At 36.6% G+C, this 22,943-nt stretch overlaps 1 protein-coding gene across 13 annotated transcripts in view; it reads right to left on the reverse strand.

The window, feature by feature from the left end:
- LOC145285948 (uncharacterized) overlaps window positions 1-21,424 on the reverse strand; it is a 90,897-nt gene extending 69,473 nt beyond the window's left edge. For 2 of the 13 annotated variants that reach the window (XM_080134470.1, XM_080134463.1), the window contains exons 1-3: window positions 19,052-19,138; window positions 7,291-7,410; window positions 7,088-7,183 (exon numbers count right to left, since the gene is read on the reverse strand). In XM_080134470.1, the coding sequence (XP_079990596.1) occupies window positions 7,088-7,183; window positions 7,291-7,294 (100 nt within the window). In that variant the 5' untranslated portion in view covers window positions 7,295-7,410; window positions 19,052-19,138. Of the gene's footprint in view, window positions 1-7,087; window positions 7,184-7,290; window positions 7,411-11,395; window positions 11,478-19,051; window positions 19,139-19,910; window positions 20,347-21,247 lie in introns of those variants that run through there. The other 11 variants (XM_080134460.1, XM_080134459.1, XM_080134464.1 and 8 more) reach the window with 11 other exon arrangements.
- Between the last annotated feature and the right edge of the window lie 1,519 nt (window positions 21,425-22,943).

The following is a 22,943-nucleotide window of genomic DNA, read 5'->3' on the forward strand; positions in this document are numbered from 1 at the left end:
GCATGATCCTTGGCTTTGGTAGAGGTGATTTTAGATGACGATAGCATTTTTGAGTATTGCCAAGAATCACACTGATATTTAAGATAAATTGCAGTATAAATGTTATGTTTAGTGCAAGTTCTTTCTGCCTTGCTTCCTCCAGCTAAGGGCAGAGGGTAGGGGTTGTAGAGAACCGTTCTTGGGTTCCTGTTACATACTGTCGGCTGATGAAGTCAGCCTGTCTTGGCTGTTTTATTCCCTAGCTTTCTGGGAGTTTCTAAATTTTGGGGGTTTGAAACGATTTACATTTAATGAAAATACTTGGAGTTAACATGTTCCTGTGGAAACTTACTTGCTTTTGGGAGTGAAGAAGAAAGTGAATTCCACTGAAGCTGAGAAAGAAAGAGGATAAGCAATTAGAGTCATTTGCTTTTTAGCGTTCATAGGAACCACTTCACGATTCCGTTACAAGTACATTGACTGCATGATAGGTTATAACTGGTCAGTATTAATGATGGTGTGTTGCTGTTGTTGTTAATATTATAGAAACTAAAGTTATCTCCCTTTTGGTAGAAATTATTTTCCAGCTTAGAGTTATTTCCCCTTGGGTTTACTTCCTGAAATCTTGTTACAAACATGAAATCTTGTGGCAACCTTCATACCAACACAAGTTCAAGAATTAGACATCTTTCTTATTTTGCTATTGGATGCTGAACAGTAAAGTAAGAAATGTAAAGATGACAAACTGATCTAAGAGTCTCGTCCAATTGCAGTCCAAACAGACAACATCTGACTGAAATCGTGAAAATCATGCTAAGATGGATAACCAATCAGACGACATATGACTGTCTTAAAGCCCAACCAGGAAAGAGGCTAAATCCAGCTTCTGAATCCCTCACTTAGAATGGAATTTAATTTAGTTTCCACAAGTAGGAAAGTACATTTTCTTGTTAGCTAGTATAATTCAGGGAAAATAACTTGAAAGCTAGCAATATTATCATTGCTAGAATAGATCATTACATGGCGATAGCAAGTTGAATAATGAAGTGCACAGGCCCTCATGGACGCCTATGCCTAAAATCATAAAATTTCTAGAAGGTGCTACCAAAACTTGACACACCATAACCGTCAACTTAATGAAGCCATATCGAATTATTTTATTAATATTCTGCCTAAAATTTGCTCTCTTACCAGAACTTTATTCCCTCTAGTCAGTATGTAAAAAAATTGCTAGATTCCAGCAGCAACTTTATCCATTTCATCATGTGTCCATGGCACCTGGTGCAACGGATAAAAGTGTTAAGTTAAATCAGTTCTAAATGACAATCTTCAAAAGGTTTTAGGTTCACTTCTCACTAAAGACACTCTTAACTATGAATAAAATAATATTACTTAAGACTTCTATCCAGTGATGACAGAATGAAAACAATCCACCCTTGTAAATTAGATAAAGAGTGTAGTTTGAAATTTGGTATAGATTCCAGCATTTGACAAGATGCATCTGAAGAAGGTCGAAGGTCATCTTGCCTGAAACGTGAATACAACACTTAAGATGAGAACATTAGTTCAAATGATATGAATTATCAATCCTCATCTCAGAAATTCAGAAACATGACATTCACTTTATTTATGCAAAGGTTTGTTGCTTTAAGAGTGATCTCCTTTGGGTTATATCCAAGTTATCTCCCCTGGATCATACTTTTGATGCTGTATTGCCAAACATCTTTCAGGATTGCAGTTCTGGAAACTTTCTTCTGGTAGCATTCACTGAGATCCTCAGGCTAGCCCACACACATGTAACTAAGATGTACTTATACATTATGCATCTCCTTCTCTTTCTTTCTCTCTTTCACTCCCCTCCCCTCTCTCTGAAACAGTGCGAGAATAACATTGAAGATGAGAATAGTAGTTCAAATGATCCAAATAATCATTTATGACGTCATGCTGCTTTTAGCAACTATCATTCATCTCTTATGACGTCATCCATTTTCAAATAAATATATATATTTCTTTCTTGTTGACCTTTTGGCCAAGATCACAGTGTAGGAGAAATCCTTCTAGACTGAGACAATTTTTATTTTTTGTTCCTATCCAGAGTGCCCCCTTTTAGGGAGCTGAATTTTCCCCACATTAAAACCGACCTTGTGTCTAACTCTACCCTCGTGGGGAGGCAAGTAAATAGGAATAATCATGAAGTTCACACAGTGACAATGTGCAGGTATGATAACAAGTACGCATTGTCCACAGAGTTTTAGCCATCTAGTCTGACCCCCCCCCCACACACACACACACTTTCTCTCTTTCCCTCTTTCTTGAGTCTGGCAATTTTCTATCTGTATAAGAGTCAAGTACGTCCTAAGATGGAGTACTGTTGCCACATCTGGGCAGGAGCTGCTCACAGCACTCTATCCTGCCATGACAGAGTGCAAAACCGATTTCGTAGCCTAGTAAGGGGATGCCCTTTTACTCTTTCCTGCAACCTCTTCCCCACAGAAGAGACGTTGCTAACCTGTCTCTACACTATCATTATTTTCATGGCAAGTGTTCATCTTAACACCAATCTACGGTCCCCTCTTGCCAAACTTTCATAAAAAAAACACTTGTCTAGTTGAAACCACTATCAATAATTTCCAACACTCTTTATCTGTGCCTAAACCTAAACGTGGATTCTATGAACAAAGCTTCTTTCTTAGAACTGTTCGCCTGTGAAACTCTGTTCCGTTTGCCTGCTTTCCAACTGACTACAATATGGTCATCTTCAAGTTCAATGTAAACAAGTTCTTAATGAGCCATCCCCTTAAGTAATACAATTTACCAAATTTCTACTACTAACGATTACTACGATACTGTCCCAATGACTACCCTACACTCATTAACCTTTATCCTCAAGTGGCCCCTGGACCTTGATAAGAGGTAACTCCTTTGTAAAAACAAGACATTCCAACAGTTCATTGGTAGTCTAGTCTATCTACAAAGTTCTTGATAGTTATCATTTATCCTTTGATTTGATTTGGTTGTTTTGTTTTCCGGCATATCAACCCTTTTCGGGTTATTTAATGCCGAATCAAGTTATTTTGGAAATAGTTTTTATGCTTCAAGTTCTTTATATCTTCACATATTTATTTGTAGAGTTTGGTTTGGTTGTTTTGTTTTATGGCATATCGACCCTTTTGGGATTATTTAATGGCGAATCCAGTTATTTTGGAAATAGTATTCATGTTGCATCCATTTATTTTGTTGAAGGTTTTTATTCTTCAATTTTTTTTTGTATCTTCAATCACTAGTCTGTAGTGTTTGGTTAGGTTGTTTACAGTGGATTTATCGTTTTTGTTCCCTACCCTTCAGAACATGAATGGGTTTTGCAATTGGAGAGAGAAAAGGGGTTACAATATTAATGCTTGGTACATTTTAAATTAGGAAACCAGTCAGGAAGTGAGGAAGATAGAAAGAGAAAAGGAAAATGGAAAGAAGAAAAAGGAGGAAAAGGTGGGTTGTTGTTTCGGTTTTTGGTTTTACAGAACATAATTAAGTTTTGCAAAAGGAAGTAGAAAAACAAAAAGCATCAATGTTAGATGCATTTCGTCTCAGGAAGCCAATATCTTCAGACAGCCTGATCTGGTAGCACCAGTCATGTATCCTTTCTAATGTCATCCACTTTCAATTAATTATATATTTTTTTTTCCTGATAATAATAATTCGTTTTTATACACTCTTCCTTTTGTCTTTTCATGTCTACCTCAGTTTATCTTACTTTTCCTCCTCCCACGACGTCATAACTTTTTTTAGTTTTATTGCATACACACACATGCGCCCCCCCCACATTTTATTATAAATATAAATAATTATTTGTATACCTACAGACACTAGTGTTTCATGCTTTCGCAATCATCAGTGCAAGAAGTGATAATTACTACTGGTCAGGAGATTTGAACCCTGCTACAAAGTCACTGTTGACCATTTGATAGGACGTTGCCTCCTGGCCAAGAATTAAGGAAAATTTAACACCTATCAATGCCAAATGCGGGCACAACAGTAAAGCAGTCAAGAATGTTCAAACGAGCAGAACTCGTGAACATTGCACAATGCTAGTAGATTGCCTTTCTTTTATTTTTTTTCCCCTGACAGGTTTCAATTTTAATAATCTTAAAGAGTTTATAATTATAAATGTTAATAATTATTTTTATACCTACAGACACTAATGTTTCATGTTTCTGCAATCATCAGTGCAGGAAGTGACAATTACAGCCACAAAGTCACCTTTGACTCCATTTGCTAGGATGTTACCTCCAAACCAGCGTCAATAATTGTCACGAGAATTAAGTGAAATTTAAAAGATTAGAAAAACATTTGTACCAACGGTTTCAAATCGAAACAAAAGTGGCCTATAATTGGTCTTCTTTACTGGGCTCTCTTTAGCGTCTGTTTATGTTTACGTCTCTGGAAAAAAGCCATCGGGGGGGGGGGGGGTAAACATAAACAAAGGCTGAAGAAAGTCCGGTAAAGGAGACCATTTATAGATCACCTTTGTTCGGATTTGAAACCGAGGGTACAAATGTTTTTCTAATCTTTTAAATTTAAATTTCACTTAATTTCACTTTTATTTTTTAATTTTCTTAATAATCGAACAGTCTACTGGGGTTGTCTCCCACTAATCACACACACACACACACACACACACACACACACACACACACACACACATATATTATTTAAATTATTATTATTTAAATTCACACACACAAAAAAAAAAACACTGTAGGCTAGATGTCCGCAAAGGGACCTTCTCATAGATGTTTGTCAACACATGGAATAATCTCCCAGATGCAGTTGTACGAGCACAAACGGTAAACACATTCAAAAGCAGGCTTGACGCCCATTGCCGATTGCTGTCGAGTTTATATTGTCCATCCTCCTAAATGGAAGTGCAAATTCCTGGGTTTCTGTGCCACGCATGCCACAAAGTTGTCTGGGAAATATTTCCCTTGGAACGATGAACAGGTCCAAACCTGGACCTCAAACATCTATATGTTCAAAGTCAAAGTCAAAGTCAAAAATTCGGTTAATAGCCCAATTGAGCTAAAAATGTTAATAGACCTAAAAATAAATACTAATTTTAGAAATGTTCAGAATTTACTATTTAAAAAACATGATTATCCATACAATTGTTTTTGCCAAATTCAAAACACATTTTTCTTGATAAATAATAAATTCAAAATGTTTTCAAAGTGCTTCCTGAGCGACATTTTTATCTTCAATCAAATTAAACCCAAGAAAAATCAAAACCGTTAACTTCATAATTGTTCTCTTTCTTCATTTTACTTTATCCATTGGGCCAGAAAAAAGAATTCTAAAAGATTTGAGTGATAGCCAGCGACCTGAACAGCTGGGCTGACCAGACGCTCCTCGATCTGGGGTGGGGGCATCAGGGCCTGAGGTTATGATGTTAACTAGCCTGTGTTAATGGGAAATCTGTGACTTTACTTGTCTGGTCATACATCGTTCACTGCTCAGTTACCTCAATTTAGACAGTAACCGCTGTGAACTGATCAAATTAATAAATAATTTGTTGTTGTTTGTTCTGTTGTTTGTTCTGTTGTTTGTTCTGTTTGTTTGTGCTGAGAACTTTTCATTTTGCAGCAAGTTGACCAGACCAGCAGAGGGGTTAATAAATCTGGAGACTACACAGAATAGGAGACGATTTGGTCGAGACACGAAGCGCCCCACCATGGAAACACAAAGACGATCAATAGGCCAACGTGATGGAACAACGTATGATCAAAAAAGCACCTGTCATGTTGGGTGCGGTTCGATGAGGATAGAGATACCCGTTATGGATGGTGCTGTTCGAACCCATTATAACTGAAATAACTTCTTTCTTTCAAACACTTGTCTTCCTTGACTTTACCCACATGCAAAAATTAAAGTGTAATGTTGTACCCCTTTTCCTCCTCATGACGTCCCCAATTTTAACGTTCCTTGGTTCTACTTGGTCACTTGGTACCTGTTCACAAAATGGTTATTGTTTTCTTGAAGACTGCAGATGTTGAAAGGTTCAGGTGTGGTAAATTACCACTTTCCTTACATTGTCAAAGATAAAGAATTCAATTGTCCGGCATTGGTCATCAGAGTTGTACTATTGAGAAACAGAGGTACCTTTTAAGCATTATAATAATAATTATAATAATAATTATAATAATAATTATAATAATAATTCGATGGTTGTTCTTTTTGTATAAAAAATAATTATTCTGAGTAAATGTTACAATGTGTTTGTGTAGAAAAAGAAGAAAAAAACTTTTAAATGCACTTTTTACTTGTCTAAGTGTTTTTTGGATCCTTATACCTAAGTCTGGATTCTGCGTCTTGGTGACGTGAAGTCGTTAAAGCTTTTTACACTTTATTCTATATTGAGAACTGGCTTGCGTACCCGGCGTTGACCGGGTGTTTGGAGGTGTGTGTAGTTGAGCAAAAGAAAAAAAGTGGTAGTAGGCAGGCAGGCTGGCAGGCTCGAACCCATACCGCGAAGGAGAAAAAGAACGTGAAAGAAAAAAGGTAACGCCTTTGCTGCTGCGCCCATCGCCCAACCGGAAGTAACGTAGGTTTAAGTTAAGGCTAGTCAATTGAAAAGAGGGGATGACATTCGAAAATATTGGCGAAAATTGCAATCCCTCCTCATAGAAAAGTGCCCAGTTGAGGGTGAAGAAATTAATGTTTTTAGCCAAATTTTTCGATATTTGTCATCCGAAGAGTCGAGCTTCAAAATGATACGGATATCATGAAAATCTGTCGCCTTTGTCGAAACTTTTAGGCAGACCCGTGTCAGGTATATAGCCAGCTAATCTGTTTTTCATGAAAATTTCCTATTCACACGATGAGAAAAACAATCGTTCTCCTTCATTGCAGATTTTCTAATTAAATTGCAAGTTCTTTTGTCTTTTAGTAAAACCAGGTTTCATATCAACCCTTTTCAATCTGACAATATTGTCATGGTAACCCCTTATGCTCCAGTGGCACTATGCCTTGTTTATGATGGACAAAAGTAAAAAAAAAAAATGAAATACAAATTATTATGTGTTAAGAATATCCGTAGCAATCTGTCTCTACTTACTCAATAACGATGCTTTGTTTTTCCTTTTGATGTCCCAAGGAAACTTTGTAACCCGTTCATTGTGCGGGGAATATTTAGGTGTCTTCATGTTCTCACCTGAAAATAAAATTAAGAGTGAGGGGGGAAAAATGGGCTCCTGTCTACAATTCAACCTAATAAATTTAAAAACAAAAATACAGAAAAAATATTTATGGTCTACGTACCCATTATGGAATGAAAATATCATACTCCAAAAACCATGTGAATTGATTAAGTGGGTTTTCTTTTTACTACGAAAATCAAATTTTATGAGAGAGTGCGAGTCGTGTATCTCGTTCCGTCATCTTTAATAAATAAAGGAAGACAATTCAATTAGAACTACCGAGATTAAAATCAGTCTTGTAATAGCTACGATTAGTATAAAAATCGCTAAAAATCGTGAAAAAAATTATTCTCTCTCTCTTCCCCCCCTCTCTCTCTTTCTATATATATATATATATGTGTGTGTGTGTGTGTGTTTTTAACATGTTTTTAAACATGTTTTATTAACTACTTGTTCTTATATATATATATATATATATATATATATATATATATATATATATATATATGAATGGAAATGTATAAAAAAAGAATACGAAAAGTATAAAAGCCTATAACTTTTCTTTATTCGTTTTCAATTGGTGACGTGCAGGAATTCAAAATAATATTATGAAAAAAATTTAAAAAAACTTTTTTTACAAGTACATAATTTTCGGCCGATCCTTCAGTCTTCATTGGTGTAGTGAAAGTATATATATAAAATACGACTTGATCAATTTATGTGCTTTTTGGAAAATGATACTTTCATTCCATAATGGGTATGTACATCATAAATATTTTTAATTCAGTTGAATTCTGAACAAGAACCAAAAAATAAATTTGGGGCCTTCTTGACATAAAAAAAATTCTTGTCTCAAAAATGTAAGTACGATTCTAAATTTCTCATCGCTTGTTCTCGCCTAACCTGGATCACCCTGCTAGTTTGATGGCTTTCTGCAAATCTTCCATCAAGAGAGTTGAGGTAGCTCTCGTGAAATAATTAGAATATTTCCTTTATGTAAGCGTTGTATGAATTTTAATTCAAATGCGTCCGTTTAAGAAGCCGATTAAACACAGAATTTTTTTTTTTTATTCCTAAAGATAGTGTCATATGGTGGAGACTTAGTTATATTTAGATAAATAAATATCTACTTAAAAAAGATAATTCTGCGTTGTATTGGATTCTTAAGCTTACAAATTCAAATTAAAATTTTCACAACTCTTACATCAATGAAAAGATCTTTAAATATAAAACATATTCGCTTTATTTATTTAAGTACAACTTAGCTAGTGATGATGGTGATCTATAATATAAGTCTCACCTGTCTGTTTAAATGTATGTATGTATGTATGTATGTATGTGTGTGTGTATGTATGTATGTATGTATGTATGTATGTATGTATGTATGTATAAGTCTCACCTGTCTGTTTAAATGTATGTATGTATGTATGTATGTATGTATGTATGTATGTACGTATAAGTCTCACCTGTCTGTTTAAATGTATGTATGTATGTATGTATGTATGTATGTATGTATGTATAAGTCTCACCTGTCTGTTTAAATGTATGTATGTATGTATGTATGTATGTATGTATGTATGTATGTATGTATGTCTGCCTAAAAATTTCGACAGAATCGACGGATTTTCAAAAGATTGGTATCGTTTTAAAGCATGACGCTTCAGACGACAAATATCGAAAAATTGGCTAAACACATTAATTCTTTCACCCTTAACTGGGCAATTTTCTACAAGGACGAGGCAATTTTTTCGCCGAGATTTTCCAAAAGTCACCCCCCCCTTTCGATTGACTAGCCTTAATTTTAACCTTGTCTCAAAAATGTAAGTACGATTCTAATTTTCTCATTACTTGTTCTCACACAGACAAGGGTTATTCTACGTTTTTAGTGTAAACAAATAGTTTTTTTTTTCTTTTCTTGTTTTTTTTTTTTTTTTTACTCACGTTCACCCCTAACAAAGCATATCGCTATTTGGATGTAAGGGACTACTATTTGGGACCATGCCTAGGAAAGGTTAACAAAGATATTGGTTTACATTATATTTAAACTTCTGCATATCAGTACAGTCAGGGAAGCAGGTAGCAGGAAGGAAATTCCAAAGTCTAGCTGTTCGAGGGAAGAAGCTGTTAGAGTTGAAAACTTTCTGGCATTTAGGGACGTCAACAGTGAAGGGGTGAGATTTTGTTGCTAAGCGAGTTTGCCGGAGATATGTACATCGAGAGGGCACAAGTGCAACGAGTTCATCAGAACACATTCCATTAAAATATTTGTAAAACAGGCACAGAGATGCAACATTGTGGCAATGGTACAGAGGTTGGAGCTTAGTTGACAAAGTGGGACCGATGAGATTGACAACTCTTTTTTTGACCCTATCCAAGAGGGAGAGGCTAGTGGTAGATGCACCTGCCCAGATGTGGCAACAATACTCCATGTATGGGCGAATGGTGGCCTTGTAGAGGTACAGGATGTTCCAGTTCATATTGTTTGTGAATGATATGCCAAGGAGTTTGCTTTTTATTTGAGACTAGCAGGTGTACTCGGCATTGTCCAGACCAAAAAAGTAACATAACTTCTATTTCTTTATAGTTGGACATACAAGCATACATTTGCCCTTTTATATAGCTTCTAGAGCTACCTTAATTCCTGATCTGAAATGAAACACATATATCAAATCTGTTGCCAATATCTCTGGAAAAATGGTTGGATTATTGTACCTTTCCAATAAGTATCTCACTGCCGATGCAATCCTCTATCTGTATAAGAGACGAGTATGTCCTAAAATGGAGTAGTGTTGCCACATCTGGACAGTAGCTGCCCAGCATTCCCTATTCTGCCTTAATACAGTTAAAAAGCAGCTTCAAAACCTAATAGGTGATACACTTTTTTCTTTCCTGCAGCCTCTTTTCCACAGAAGAGACTTGCGAGCCTGTCTTTTCTCTATCATTATTTTCATAGCAAGTGCTCGTCTGAGCTCCGATCTATGATCCCTCTTTGCCAAACTTTCACAAAAACACTCGACTAGTTACAATCACTATAAAAGATTTCCCCCACTCTCTATCTGTGCCTAAATCTAAATGCAGATTCCACAAACATAGCTTTTTTCCTAGAACTGCCTACCTGTGGAACACTGTTCCACTGGTCTGCTTCTCGACCGATTGCAACATGGTAACCTTCAAGTTTAATGCAAACAAGTTCTTGTTGCACCATCCTCTTAAATAATTCAATTCTACCTTTCCTCTCTGCTCTGCTCTAAGCAAATCTGTCGACCTAATCCACGAATCCAAAATCTCAATCATGAAAGGTACTCAGAAAAAATATTCGATCAAACCCAAATCTCCAACTTCCAACGCAGACCCCCACTACCATGTCTCCTTCTTCAACATCAGAGGTTTACGTTCCTACCTTCCAGAGGTTTAAACTCTATTACAGGAGACCAAACCAGACCTATTATTTCTAAGTGAAACTGGCATTAGACCCACTTTTTCCCTAGATGAGTTCGTAATTAAAGGATACTCTAACTTAACCTCTAAATCTGACCCCCAAAATCGCCATGGGCATGGAGTATGTGCCTACATTAAAGACGACTTTCCATGTGGTAGGGACATCTCTAGAGAAGATTCTAATTTACCTTACATGTGCTTCTGGGTTGCACTTGCTCACACTAGTGCGTTTATATTTGCACTCTATCGACCCCACAACAATGGAATTACTATCTTAAATAACATAACTGAGAAAATTGACCATCTCCTATCTGAGTACCCCTCAGCTAACATCCACGTCTATGGGGACTTCAATGTTCACAACGTGGAACGGTTAACCCACTTTAACAAGACCAATGACAAGGGGAGGTTCTGCCATGATTGCTCCATTGCTTATGATCTCACTCAGATTATCCAAGAACCCACCCACGTTCCTGACACTGACGGTCAGTATGCAAGTCTCCTAGACCTCTTTCTCACAACTTGCCCTGAGTTGTGCTCATCTTCCGTTCAGTCCCCACTGGGATCTTCTGACCACTCTGTTGTATTGGTCAAGATAGAAACAAAATGTAATAGGTCCTCAGACATACCTCTCCATCGTACAGTGTATCGATATTCTATGGCTGACTGGGATAGCTTCCGTACATTTATATCAGACCTACCTCTACGTGCCATGTTTAAAAAGGATGTGTCGTCTATAGTATCAGACCTGACGGAATGGTTAACTGTAGGCATAGACAGTTTCATACCCTCAAAAAAGTTCCAGCAAAAACCTAACAGCCAGCCGTGGTTCTCCACAGAATGTGCTGCTGCCATTGTGCACACAGATCACTTTTTCCATTGCTTCCAACGTAATAGATGTACTGAGACTAAAGCCGCCTTCAGGACTCCCAGCAACCACTGTAAAAAAGTAATAAAGAACGCAAGAGAGTTGTATGCTCAGCCCGTCAAGTTCAAGGTAGCTGAGCAGCGGCTTGGTTCCCATCAGTTCTGGCAAATAGCAAACAGAATCCTCAACAGAAGTGTGAGCTCTATCCCAACTATCATCAATGGACCTGAGTTAATATCGTCAGCATCAGAACTTTGCAGCTAATTCTACCCTTTACGACCAAGGCCGCCAACCCCCAGTATTTCCTTGCATATCAGAAAACATGCTAAGTGACATACAAATATCTGTATGTGATGTTGCCAAGTTAATCAAAAACTTTGATTCCAGTAAAGCAACTGGTCCTGACGCCATTCCAGTCATAAAGCTCAAAAGGCTTCAACTGGAACTAGCGCCCATACTTACCAAGTTATTTAAGCATTGTCTTAAGGAGAAATGCTTCCCAACAGCTTGTAAAATCTCATGAGTATGCCCTGTATTTAAAAACTCAGGTGATCACTCATCTCCCTCTCAGTACAGACCAATAAGTCTCCTATGCATCATGAGTAAGATGCTGGAATCTGTGCTAAACAAGGAAGTAGTCAACCATCTCAGCAAAAATAATTTTCTTAGTGATATGCAATATGGTTTCTGTTCTGCTAGATCTACAGCAGACGTGCTTACAGTTATCTCATAGGATTGGCGAATCCCTCGATGGAGGCTTCCTCTCTAGGGCAATTGCTCTTGACATATCAAAGGCCTTTGATAAGGTATGGCATAAAGGCCTACTTCACAAGATCTCCAGTCATGGTATAGCTGGAAATGTTTTCTCAATCATTAAATCATTTCTCTTTGATAGGTTCTTAAGAGTAATGGTTGATGGACAGAAATCAGAGGCTCTCAGTATTAATACTGGAGTCTCTCAGGGGTCCATCCTGGGTCCGACTCTCTTCCTGATCTACATCAATGATCTTCCAGACCACATCCTTAGATCATTCGTAGACATTTATGCTGACGACACTACCATCTATAGTAGCACTCGACGACCGTAAACGACCAAGTTCTCTCTGACTCTCTCTCCTCTAATCTTGAGCACGTAGTACAATGGGGGAAAGGAGTGGCTGGTTACTTTTAATGCATCTAAAACCAAGCTTCTATCCTTACATCATCAATACTCTGCTGCCCAGCTGCCATCAATCGAAATGAATGGCACTCGTCTTGGGGAGGCTCCATGTTTTGACAAGCTTCTGGGCTTGACATTTACTCCCGATCTGAAATGGAACACTATCAAATCAATTGCCAAAGTCGCTGGAAAGATGGTGGGATCCTTCTACCGCTCCAGTAGATATCTCACTCCTGATGCAATTCTCTACCTATATAAAAGCCAGGTTCGGCCAACGATGGAGTACTGTTGCCACATCTGGGCAGGAGCTGCTAGAAGCAGCTTATCCTGTCTTGACAGAGTTCAAAATAGACTTTGTAGCTTAGTGGGGGATGCCCTTTTCTCTTCTCTGCAACCCCTTTCCTACAGAAGAGACGTAGCGAGCCTGTCCCTGCTTTATCGTTATTTTCATGGCAGATGTTCATCTGAACTTTGATCTCTGGTCCCTCCTCGCCAGACTTTCACGAAAAACACTTGTCTTGCCAGAACCACTTTCAACAATTACCCACACTCTTTATCCGTGCCTACACCTAAACATAGATTCAATAAACAGGGTTTCTTTCTTAGAACTGCTCGCCTGTGGAACTCTATTCCGTTTGCCTGCTTTCCAGCTGACTACAATCTGATTGTCTTCAAGTCCAACGTGAACAAGTTCTTATTGAACCGTCCCCCTAAGTAATCCAAGTTACAAAATTCCCACTAATGTTTACTACGCTAAAATCACAATGACTAATATATACCTATAAACCCGTATCCTCTAGTAGCCTCTTGGCCTTGGTAAGCGGTGACCCCCATGTAAGAAAAAAAATTCTACCCAACTTACACCATGAACGATTACTACACTACCACCTTACATTCATTAACCTTCATCCTCGAGTGGCCTCCAGGTGACTCCCTTTATATATATATATATATATATATATATAAGCGAGATAAGACACAGATTAAAAATCAGGTGAAATATCCTGATAGATATTACTTGAGGTAATACTTTCAGGGTGATCCTAGCCAAAAAGGAGAAGCTCAATATTTAAGAATAGAGCAATATATAAGTTTAGTGGTTAAAGTTAAATTCTGAAAATCAAAATATAGACACACATATTCGAGTTAAGAATTTACCTGGCAATAATACCACAGAAGATATCATACTCCTTCCGATAATGGATTGCCCAGGTTGTATGAAACTTCTTTTCCTATAAATATTTTCATATAATTATTATTCACCAACCAAAAAACTTTTTCAATATATGTGCTGAAAAGCAAAATACGTGTCTATTCACAGGTGAACATTTTACTAACCGCATTTCATTTCCTCTGATGATATGAGCCATTATTGAAAATCCATGGATTAAGGAAATTAACATAACCCCTTTCTATATTTTCCTTTGTGAAACAATAAATTCTTAACTCGAATATAGGTGTCTATATTTTGATTTTCAGAATTGAACTAAACTTAATATATATATATATATATATATATATATATATATATATATATATATATTATGTTGGTGCAAAAATAATATCGTTCGTCGACATGTAGTTGAACGTCAAAAATCCATATTATTTTTGCACCAACCTAATATATATATATATATATATATATATATATATATATATATATATATATATATATATATATATATATATATATATATGTGGGCCCAGGCAGACGAAACAATATTATTGATATGAATCCATTAAAAGTAAACCGTATTCCCTTTTTATAAATGTCAAGCATGAGCATGGACCCCACAATATTATTTGTATGAATAAATTAAATGTAAAACTATTTTCTTTTTATGAATGTTAAGCGTGAACGCAAACCTTACAATATTATTTTATGAATAAGTTAAAAGTAATAGGCACCAGAGCCATTTGACGTCATAAGTTTTCATGTAATTCTCTCTCTTGAAAAATATTTAAAACACGCATAGACATACAAACAAAAAGAGAAAGTGCTGCGTATATTATAAGTGGAATAACAGACAGCTCCAAACAATCCAGCATTGCTCGGTAATGAATGAGCACCTTGAAATACTCCTACTCTTTTACGCCCAGCCCTAAACCACATATGTTTATATTATTCTTTTTTGTTTTAATTTCTATTTTCAAATTATAAATAAAATAAACGGTGTGTATGCATGTCCAGCACAAGTGCTGACCCCACGTTATTCTAAACCCCATAATATGTCTTCTTTTTTTTTTCAGAAGAGTCACCACTTATCAAGGGCCGGAAGCGACTCGAGGATAAGTGTTAATGAATGTACAGTAGTCAATGGGACAATATCGTAGTAATCGTTAGTAGTGGAAATTTGGTAAATTGGATTACTTAAGGGGACAGCTCATCAAGAACTTGTTTACATTGGACTTGAAGATGACCATATTGTAGTGAGCTGGAAAGCAGAAAAATGGAAGACAGTTCCGCAGGTGTGCAGTTCTAAGAAAGAAGCTTTGTTTATGGACTCTACATTAGGCTAGGCGAAATTATTGATAGTAGTTTCGGATAGACAAGTGTTTTTGGTGAATGTTTGGCGAGGGGGGGGGCGGGCATAGATTGAAGCTCAGACGAGCATTTGCCATGAAAATAAGGATAAAGCAGAAACAGGCTTGCAAGGTCTCTTCTTTGGGAAAGAGGTTGCAGGAAAGAGAAAAGGGGCATCACCCACTAAGCTACAAAGTCTATTTTGAACTCTGTCAAGGCAAAATAAGGTCTTTTCAGCAGTTCCTGCCCAGATATGGCAACAGTACTCCATCATTGGACATACTTGGCTCTTATACAGGTAGAGAACTGCATCAACAGTGAGATATCTACTGGAACAGTGTGTAAGTTTGATGGCTTCAAAGCGCCAAAAGAAACTAAGAGAGACGCATCATAAGAGCATTTGTAAGCACCCCCCCCCACCGCACCATAAAAAACAACAACAAAAAACAAATAAATCCAAGTAATATGCTAGCAGGTACACCTGGCGTTGCCCGGGAATAAATAAAGGCTACCTGTGTACCACTATTCCCAAGCCTGAAACCTATATCGTTAATTTATTTTTTGCTCTTTTTTTAAAGATCATATTTCTAATTATATATTTTAGTGAAAATATTGAATAAACAATGCTTAATTCAATGATAATATCGATAGTTTGAGAAATTAATTTTCCTTCGAATTATATTGATTTCATTGACATGGATTTTAGTGGCTCTTTTTGTAGTATATAAGAAATATTTAATTTATTTTTTAAATTGATAACATCTAAGATGCTTTATTTTCATAAAAACAGCAAAAATAAATTCATGCAATTTTTTAATACTTAAAAATATAACATTAGTAAAGGTGTTCTTTGTTTACACAAAATAATAAATTTTTACTAATATTTGAAAAAACAAATAATGGGTTCATTAAATTCTGTGTTCAGTAATTAACAAATACTGAAAATTTCATTAAATTCGTTGATTTCTTGAATTCAGGTGAATTTTTAATTAAAGGTAGATGTGAAAATGTTTTTACATTTTGGGAATCGGACCTAGCAGTCACCATAACATACTATTTTCTCTTGTGGATTAATGGCCCCATGCTGACTGATTCGGCCATGCAGTTAGCTAATAGGGCGCATTTATCCTATATGTCCCTTAAGGAACTAATTACCCCTGTCAGGAACTAACCAGCAGCCAATAGAGGAGCTCAGACCACCAAAGAAGACAGACCCCTCTCCTCTCACTCTTTGTCCACAGAACCCCTCCAAGCTACAACTGCTTCACTAAAGACCCCTACTGAAAACCTGGGTACACTCCAAGTTTCTGCCTCCCAACACGAGAACATTCAGGAATTTTTCCTTCTTTTTCTTTCTTTCTTTTTTTTTTTTTTTTTTTTTTTTACCTCAGACACAGTCCTTTTTCCAAAATAAACCCTTTCGTTGTTTTGTTCTAAAAAGAGATGTTGATTAATCATTCAGCGCTTTTGTGTTGTAAATTAATCTTTTATTAGGTTTTGTGTGTTCACGCATAAAACCTACCTAAACGGTCATTCATTCTTGCCAAGGTTTGATTTTGGATATCAGTGAGTACATCAGCTAGTGTTTATTTGATTGAAAAATATTCGTTGGATGAAATTAACTGGTGATGATAAACAGGATGCGTCACAGACAAAGGGCTAGCAGAGTACAGACGAGTGACATTTAGATTATAAGATGTCTGAAAACAATATCAAGATAAGCAAAGAAGAGTGGTGTCATTTTAGATATTTCTTTCTTCAAGACTAACTCAGCAAGGCTTGAGCGTCTAGTCTACACTACTATTTAATATATAACTGGAGGAGTTGACATATATAGAATTATACTAGCAGGGAGATCCATGGTTGACTGGATCGATTGGGAATCAACAAATGTTCTACAATTTCCAATACTTCTATTGTTATTGAAATTCGTGAAGTCATCCATTTTTCACTGAAATCAACTGATTGCTTGCTCTCGTCAGAGGTTCATCATGGTGTACTGGAAGTCAGCTTCACATGCCTCCCCACAGTGACTTAATCCAGAATACATTGTAATCTTCATTGCACTGTAGAGAATCTTCTGTTGATTTTATGAAATTATTTTTTATATAATGGCTTGAATTAAAGTTTAAAATACAAAAGTCAGTACCATGGTTCAACTGTGCTCTAAACAGAAACATTCATTTCGAAAGCGCCCTTAGTAAGAAGTAAGTAAAAATCTACTGTTGATTTTATACGCTGGGCCGTTCTTCTTGTGCGGTGATAAAACTTCTCACATGCAGTTGTGATGTTAGGCTATATAAGGGTGTTAATTTGCGTCAAAATTAGACTTCCTTTTCGATACTTAATCGTAGGCATTCCGATACAAAACTTATCTAAGAACACTCCCAGACACATAAAATACATTTGTGTGAAATTTAAAAAAAATCGGCCCGACTGTTTCGGAAACCATAGGGAAAAAACTCACACAGACACATATACCCAGACACACTCACACACAGAGACAAATTTAAGGGTCCTGGATATGACCTTAAACTATATCTGGTGGTGAGGCCCCAGCTTGCGGGCTTTGGGGAGTGTGGAGATACACCTTAATTGCCATTGCTCCCAGATGCATCCTCACCTGGGATGGTAGTATCTGTTAGGGTCCAAATTATGGGTTGAATAGAAACCGACTTGAAAAAAAAAATATTCTATTAAAAAGTTTCTTCAAAATCACTGGATTTCGGCATTGAATAACTTGAAAAGGGTTGATATGCCGTAAAACAAAAACAACCAACCAACATAATTTCAGTGCCACTTCTAGATCATAGTTACCCTGGACTCAGTAAAAGTTACCAAGAATTTGTATTATTTCTTTTTTTCTTTTTTTCCTTATATAGTTTTATATTAAATGTTATTTAGTTGCCATTATAACAGTTTTTTCTTTTTCATCTCAAACAAAGCATATTGCCATTTGGACGTAAGGGGGGGTTACTATTTTGGATTGTGTCTAACAAGGGACTGTGGGGAGTTGAGCAGAGAGATGTCTATTCACATTACATTTGAATTTCTGCGGGTTAGTACAGTCAGGAAAGCAGGAAACAAGGAAGGGATTACCTTCTTGGCAACGCCCTTAATGTATTTCTTCCGATTCGTGTTTCCTGTGAATGTTAATCCGGCGAGTTTGATAGACGAGCTCTCAGGTAGGGTGTTATTTGTCATGACAGTCGGTGGTTGAGAAGAGTTTATTTTGTAGTTGTTAAAGGAAAGAAGCTTAGTCTTAGTAGCATTAAGTGCTACCAGTTTGGTCTTCCTTCAAGCATTGATGTTTAATCTCAACACGAATTGATAAACGAACAGTTAAATAGGTTTTCTCATGGAAACAAACGTTAATTAATTCTGTTTTAGTGCCACATTTAGGCTGGTGCACCAACCCCTAGTCTTTCCCTCTTAGGAGCCCCCATACTATCAACAATGTCTCATCGTTACAATATTACATTCCTGCGCCTGTTTTACAAGTATTTTAAAGGAATGTGCTCTGATGAACTCATAGCACTTGCACACCCTTAATGTAAGTACTCTCGACTAACCTGACAAGCAGCAAAATCCCACCCCTTCATTGTAGAGATCCCTAGATGCCGGAAAGCCTTCTACTTGAATAGTTTCTTCTCTGAGACTACTGGGCTTTGGAATCCCCCCCCCCCTGTTTCCTGCTTCTCTGATTGTACTACCATGCAGAAATTTGAGTGTAATGTGAACAGACATCTTGCTGCCTAACTCCCTACATAGTGTCCTTGAGTTATAGTCCCAAATAGTAGTCCCTTACGTCGAAGTGGCAGTATGCCTTGTTTGGGGTGAAAAAAAGAAAAAGAAAAAAAAAATAGACATGAAAAAAAAAGTTCATAAAATACCAAAGTATGGCTGCGTTTCTGGGTTCAATGGGGTTATTAATCCGGTATTTCGATCGATGTAGTTGAATTCCGTGTCCATGCGATGGTCTGAAATTCAAAATAATTTGTTTTCGTTATACTAATTCTATTTTCGGATTCATCATAGTAAAACACCGACCTGTTATTTTTCTGAACGTTTGTAGCAGTTCCGTGACAGATCTATTTCGTTTATATGTTATGTTCCTGTTTACTTGCCTCCCCACGAGGGCAGAGTTAGACACAAGGTCGGTTTTTAATGTGGGGAAAATCCAGTTCCCCCAAAAAGAGGCACTCTGGATAGGAACAAAAATAAAAAATTGTCTCGGTCATGAAGGATTTCTCCTCAACTGACCAAAGACAGAAGAGGCGAAGTGTAGCATCAGAACAGTAAGGTATTTATTTGCTTCCCCACAAGGTTGTTTTTTAATGTGGGGGGAAACCAGCTCCCCCAAAAGGGGGCACTTTGGCAGTATCCACATAAATAGTAATTGTCTCAGTATGAAGGGTTTCCCCTACATTGACCAAGGACCAATTACTTAACTAAAGCATCAGAACAGATCCTACACTGTGGTCTTGGCCCGAAGTTATGTTATGTTGAGTTGTAGTTCGATCAGTGTACTGATACAATTAGCACACCACTGACATGTGCACACACTCGTAACCTGTTGATTTTAGCCCAGTTATTTTCTTTGACAAATAAAAAGCAGTTCAAATCGAGACTTCTGTGGCTGATTCTCTGGCTTATTACTTTGATATAGTCTTGTTATTTTTGGACTGAAGTGAGGGGTTGAAATGATTTTAATTGGTTGAAAATACTTAACACGTTCTTGTGAAAACTTACTTGCTTGTGAAGGAGCATAGAGAAAAGCGAATCCAAATGAAGCATGCGTCAGAATCATGAATGAATCTCGCTATATTTTAGCATAGACAGACTGTCATTTTCTATCTCTCTTCGTCTTACTCATCATGGCGACAAGGGTCAACTCAAATTATATTACCTTCAACTCACATCTTTACATTCCTGTAGTCTTGTTCCAGTTAAATATATTATTGTAGAGAATATGCTGGGACACTTCTGCTTTACACGGACGGTGCCATTTTTTGTGTGCTTAAACTGTCGCCAGGTGGCGCTTCTTGATCTGTAAAGTTTTAACCTGATTCAAAAGGGTCAATCCGTCGACCAAGTTCATTCATTTCATTCCCTTCAAATTGTTTGTTAATTTAAAAATTAAAACTATAATATATATAACTGTGTTGACTCTTCAACAGGTGCCACAGAAAATTAAAACTATATTTTAGTGACAATTTTGCTTTAATTCAGAAAAAAAAAAAAAAAAAAAAATCCAATGTTACTTTAATTCGAAAAATGTTTCATTTAAATTATTTAATTGTTCAGAAAAAGACTCCAAATTAAAAAAAAAAAATGTTTCGGGGAAAAATCCAATGTTGCTTTCATTCAAAAATTGTTTTATTAAAATTATATTTTATTACGCAGACTTTTCAATAAATGTTTTTATATTGATACATTTTTATACAATAAATGTTTTGGTTTCCAAATATTTTTGTGTTCGGGAAAAAAAATCTTGTTTTTAATTTAGTTGACTAAGAAGAAATTGGATTAATTGCCCCCAAACAATGGCGCCGTTCGTGTAATACAAAAATGCCGATGCTGGTGTTTTTCCTTCCAACACTAGTGACCCTTTTTCTTTTTTTTTTTTAATTCAAGCCAGATACATACAGATACGACCGACTCAGCAAAATGGCTATCTCCTGTCTTGACACTCACCAGACACAAACACATCTACAATAAATTGGGTGACTTCTGAAATATTCTGAATGCGTTTGTCTTTCGTTTTCTTAATGTTTTCTTTTTCTTTATGGAAATCGCCTCAGACAATGTACGAAGCCACTTGATGTAAGGAGCTAAAAAACAAAGCTACTACCTCAAAGTTAAAAACTAACAAACGATAAAAATGTTAACTGGATAGACTCTGACCCAAAATAGGTCCTGCCTGCACTATCAGCCAAACTCCAATCTCTGCTCCATTACTGCGCGATGTTGCATCTGTGTTCCTGTTCTGCAAGTACTTTAATGGAATATGCTCTGATGAACTCACAGACCTTGTGCCCCCTGAAAACTAAAAAAAAAAGAAAAGAAAAGAAAATATGATACTTAACGATAACAAATATGTCCGATCTTCCTAGTTACCGTAAATTACCGAGGTCTAACGAAATGTTACGAACGGTTAACCGTGGTTCCTATGGACAGCTAAGGCAACACTTTCTTCACTAACCGACTTAGCGGTTGTCTCTGTTTTCTTTTTTCCTCTTACGCATTAGCGGATTCGAACGTTATGAAACAATAGAAATATGACGTCATCATTTTTGCTTTCAGAATTAATTTCTCTTTTGTTTTCGATAATTCATTTCAGATGGCGGTATGTCTGGATTGGACTTATTTGTTATTTGCTTTCGTGTTTTCTTTTTTTCTTTTTTTCTTACGTAGGCATCACCACTTATCACATGATCCCTAAGAGGGTAATAGTTTTGTTGTTTTTTTAAATACTTTTTTTAGATAAATTCACATGATCCTTAAAGAGACCAACGATTACAACCAGGTGTTAACGAATTGGAAACGTCATTCAAAACACTTATTTAACAACTTACAGATTAAATGGTCATGTAAAAGCTGTAAATTCATATTCGAATATCAAGGGTAGAAACAAATACACTCTTTAAACCAAGTGAACGGGCGAATTGATTGTTGGAAACTTACACAAAGAAAATAAAAATCCCATTTCGCGCTAGAACATGTTAAAACAAACAGTAGAATGAACAGCTTAGCCCCCCCCCCCGCATACATACATAGACGTACATTTATGCTGATATATTATTTAATTATTGGAATTCTTTGAGATGAGTAATTTGTATATTTTATTTATTTATTTGCGGAATGTTATCCTCATCTTCATAGTTGTTGTTTCACGACGTTTCGGCCAACTTTCGGCCTTTGTCAGGTTGTTAACCACGACGGGATAGTAATGCTGAGTCTCTTAACTGTATTTTCAATACTTACTGCCTTCCATAGTTGTTGTCGTCTCACCATGTTTTGGCCAACTAATCCTCTGGTCAGAAGATACAATTGAAGATTCAGCATTTCTATCCTGTCGCGGTTAACAATCTGATGAAGGCTGGAGAAAAAAATTGGCCGAAACGTCATGAAACAACAAGTATTATGATGAGGATAATAAATAAATAAAATTTCTGTTGATCTTGTAAGACCAGAGGCGCTTTTCTTCTCTCAACGTTCAACGATTCATAAAATGAACACAATTAATTTATTTACATGCGTAATATTATGCAAATATTGCACATCAATGCTATTGCAGTCGCTCTCGTCTAGAAGCGGAGAAAGAACGTACACAATTAGAACCATTTTATTTTTAGCGTTCGTCGGAATCGTTTTGCGATTCAGCCGCCACAATTCTACACGCCAAAGAAAACCTGATGAAATTTCTCTCGCAAAGAAAAGAAAAACGTACAATTGACAGAAATTAAACCCCTTAATTCAAAAGTGAACGCAGTGACAAGTCGGGTTCGAACATATTATAGAAACGAGCGGCCATTTAGAAGATGAAAGCCGAGAAGCAACTTATCACACTGAAGTTTACGATAAACAACATCGTTTCAAGTGGTGTCACTGCTAGAGAACCTTTCTTATCCTAACAACCAGATACGTAGAACTGAGGTCACATTCTAACATTTAAAGCAACTGCAGGTGGTTTTCCAGAATATCAACAACAAAAAAACAAAAAAACAAAAAACAAACAAACAAACAAACAAACAGTGAGGTGGGAAAAAAATACACAACGAA

Source organism: Euprymna scolopes, chromosome 10, assembly GCF_053919585.1.
Source record: "Euprymna scolopes isolate OS-2025 chromosome 10, ASM5391958v1, whole genome shotgun sequence".
Classification (NCBI taxonomy): domain Eukaryota; kingdom Metazoa; phylum Mollusca; class Cephalopoda; order Sepiida; family Sepiolidae; genus Euprymna; species Euprymna scolopes.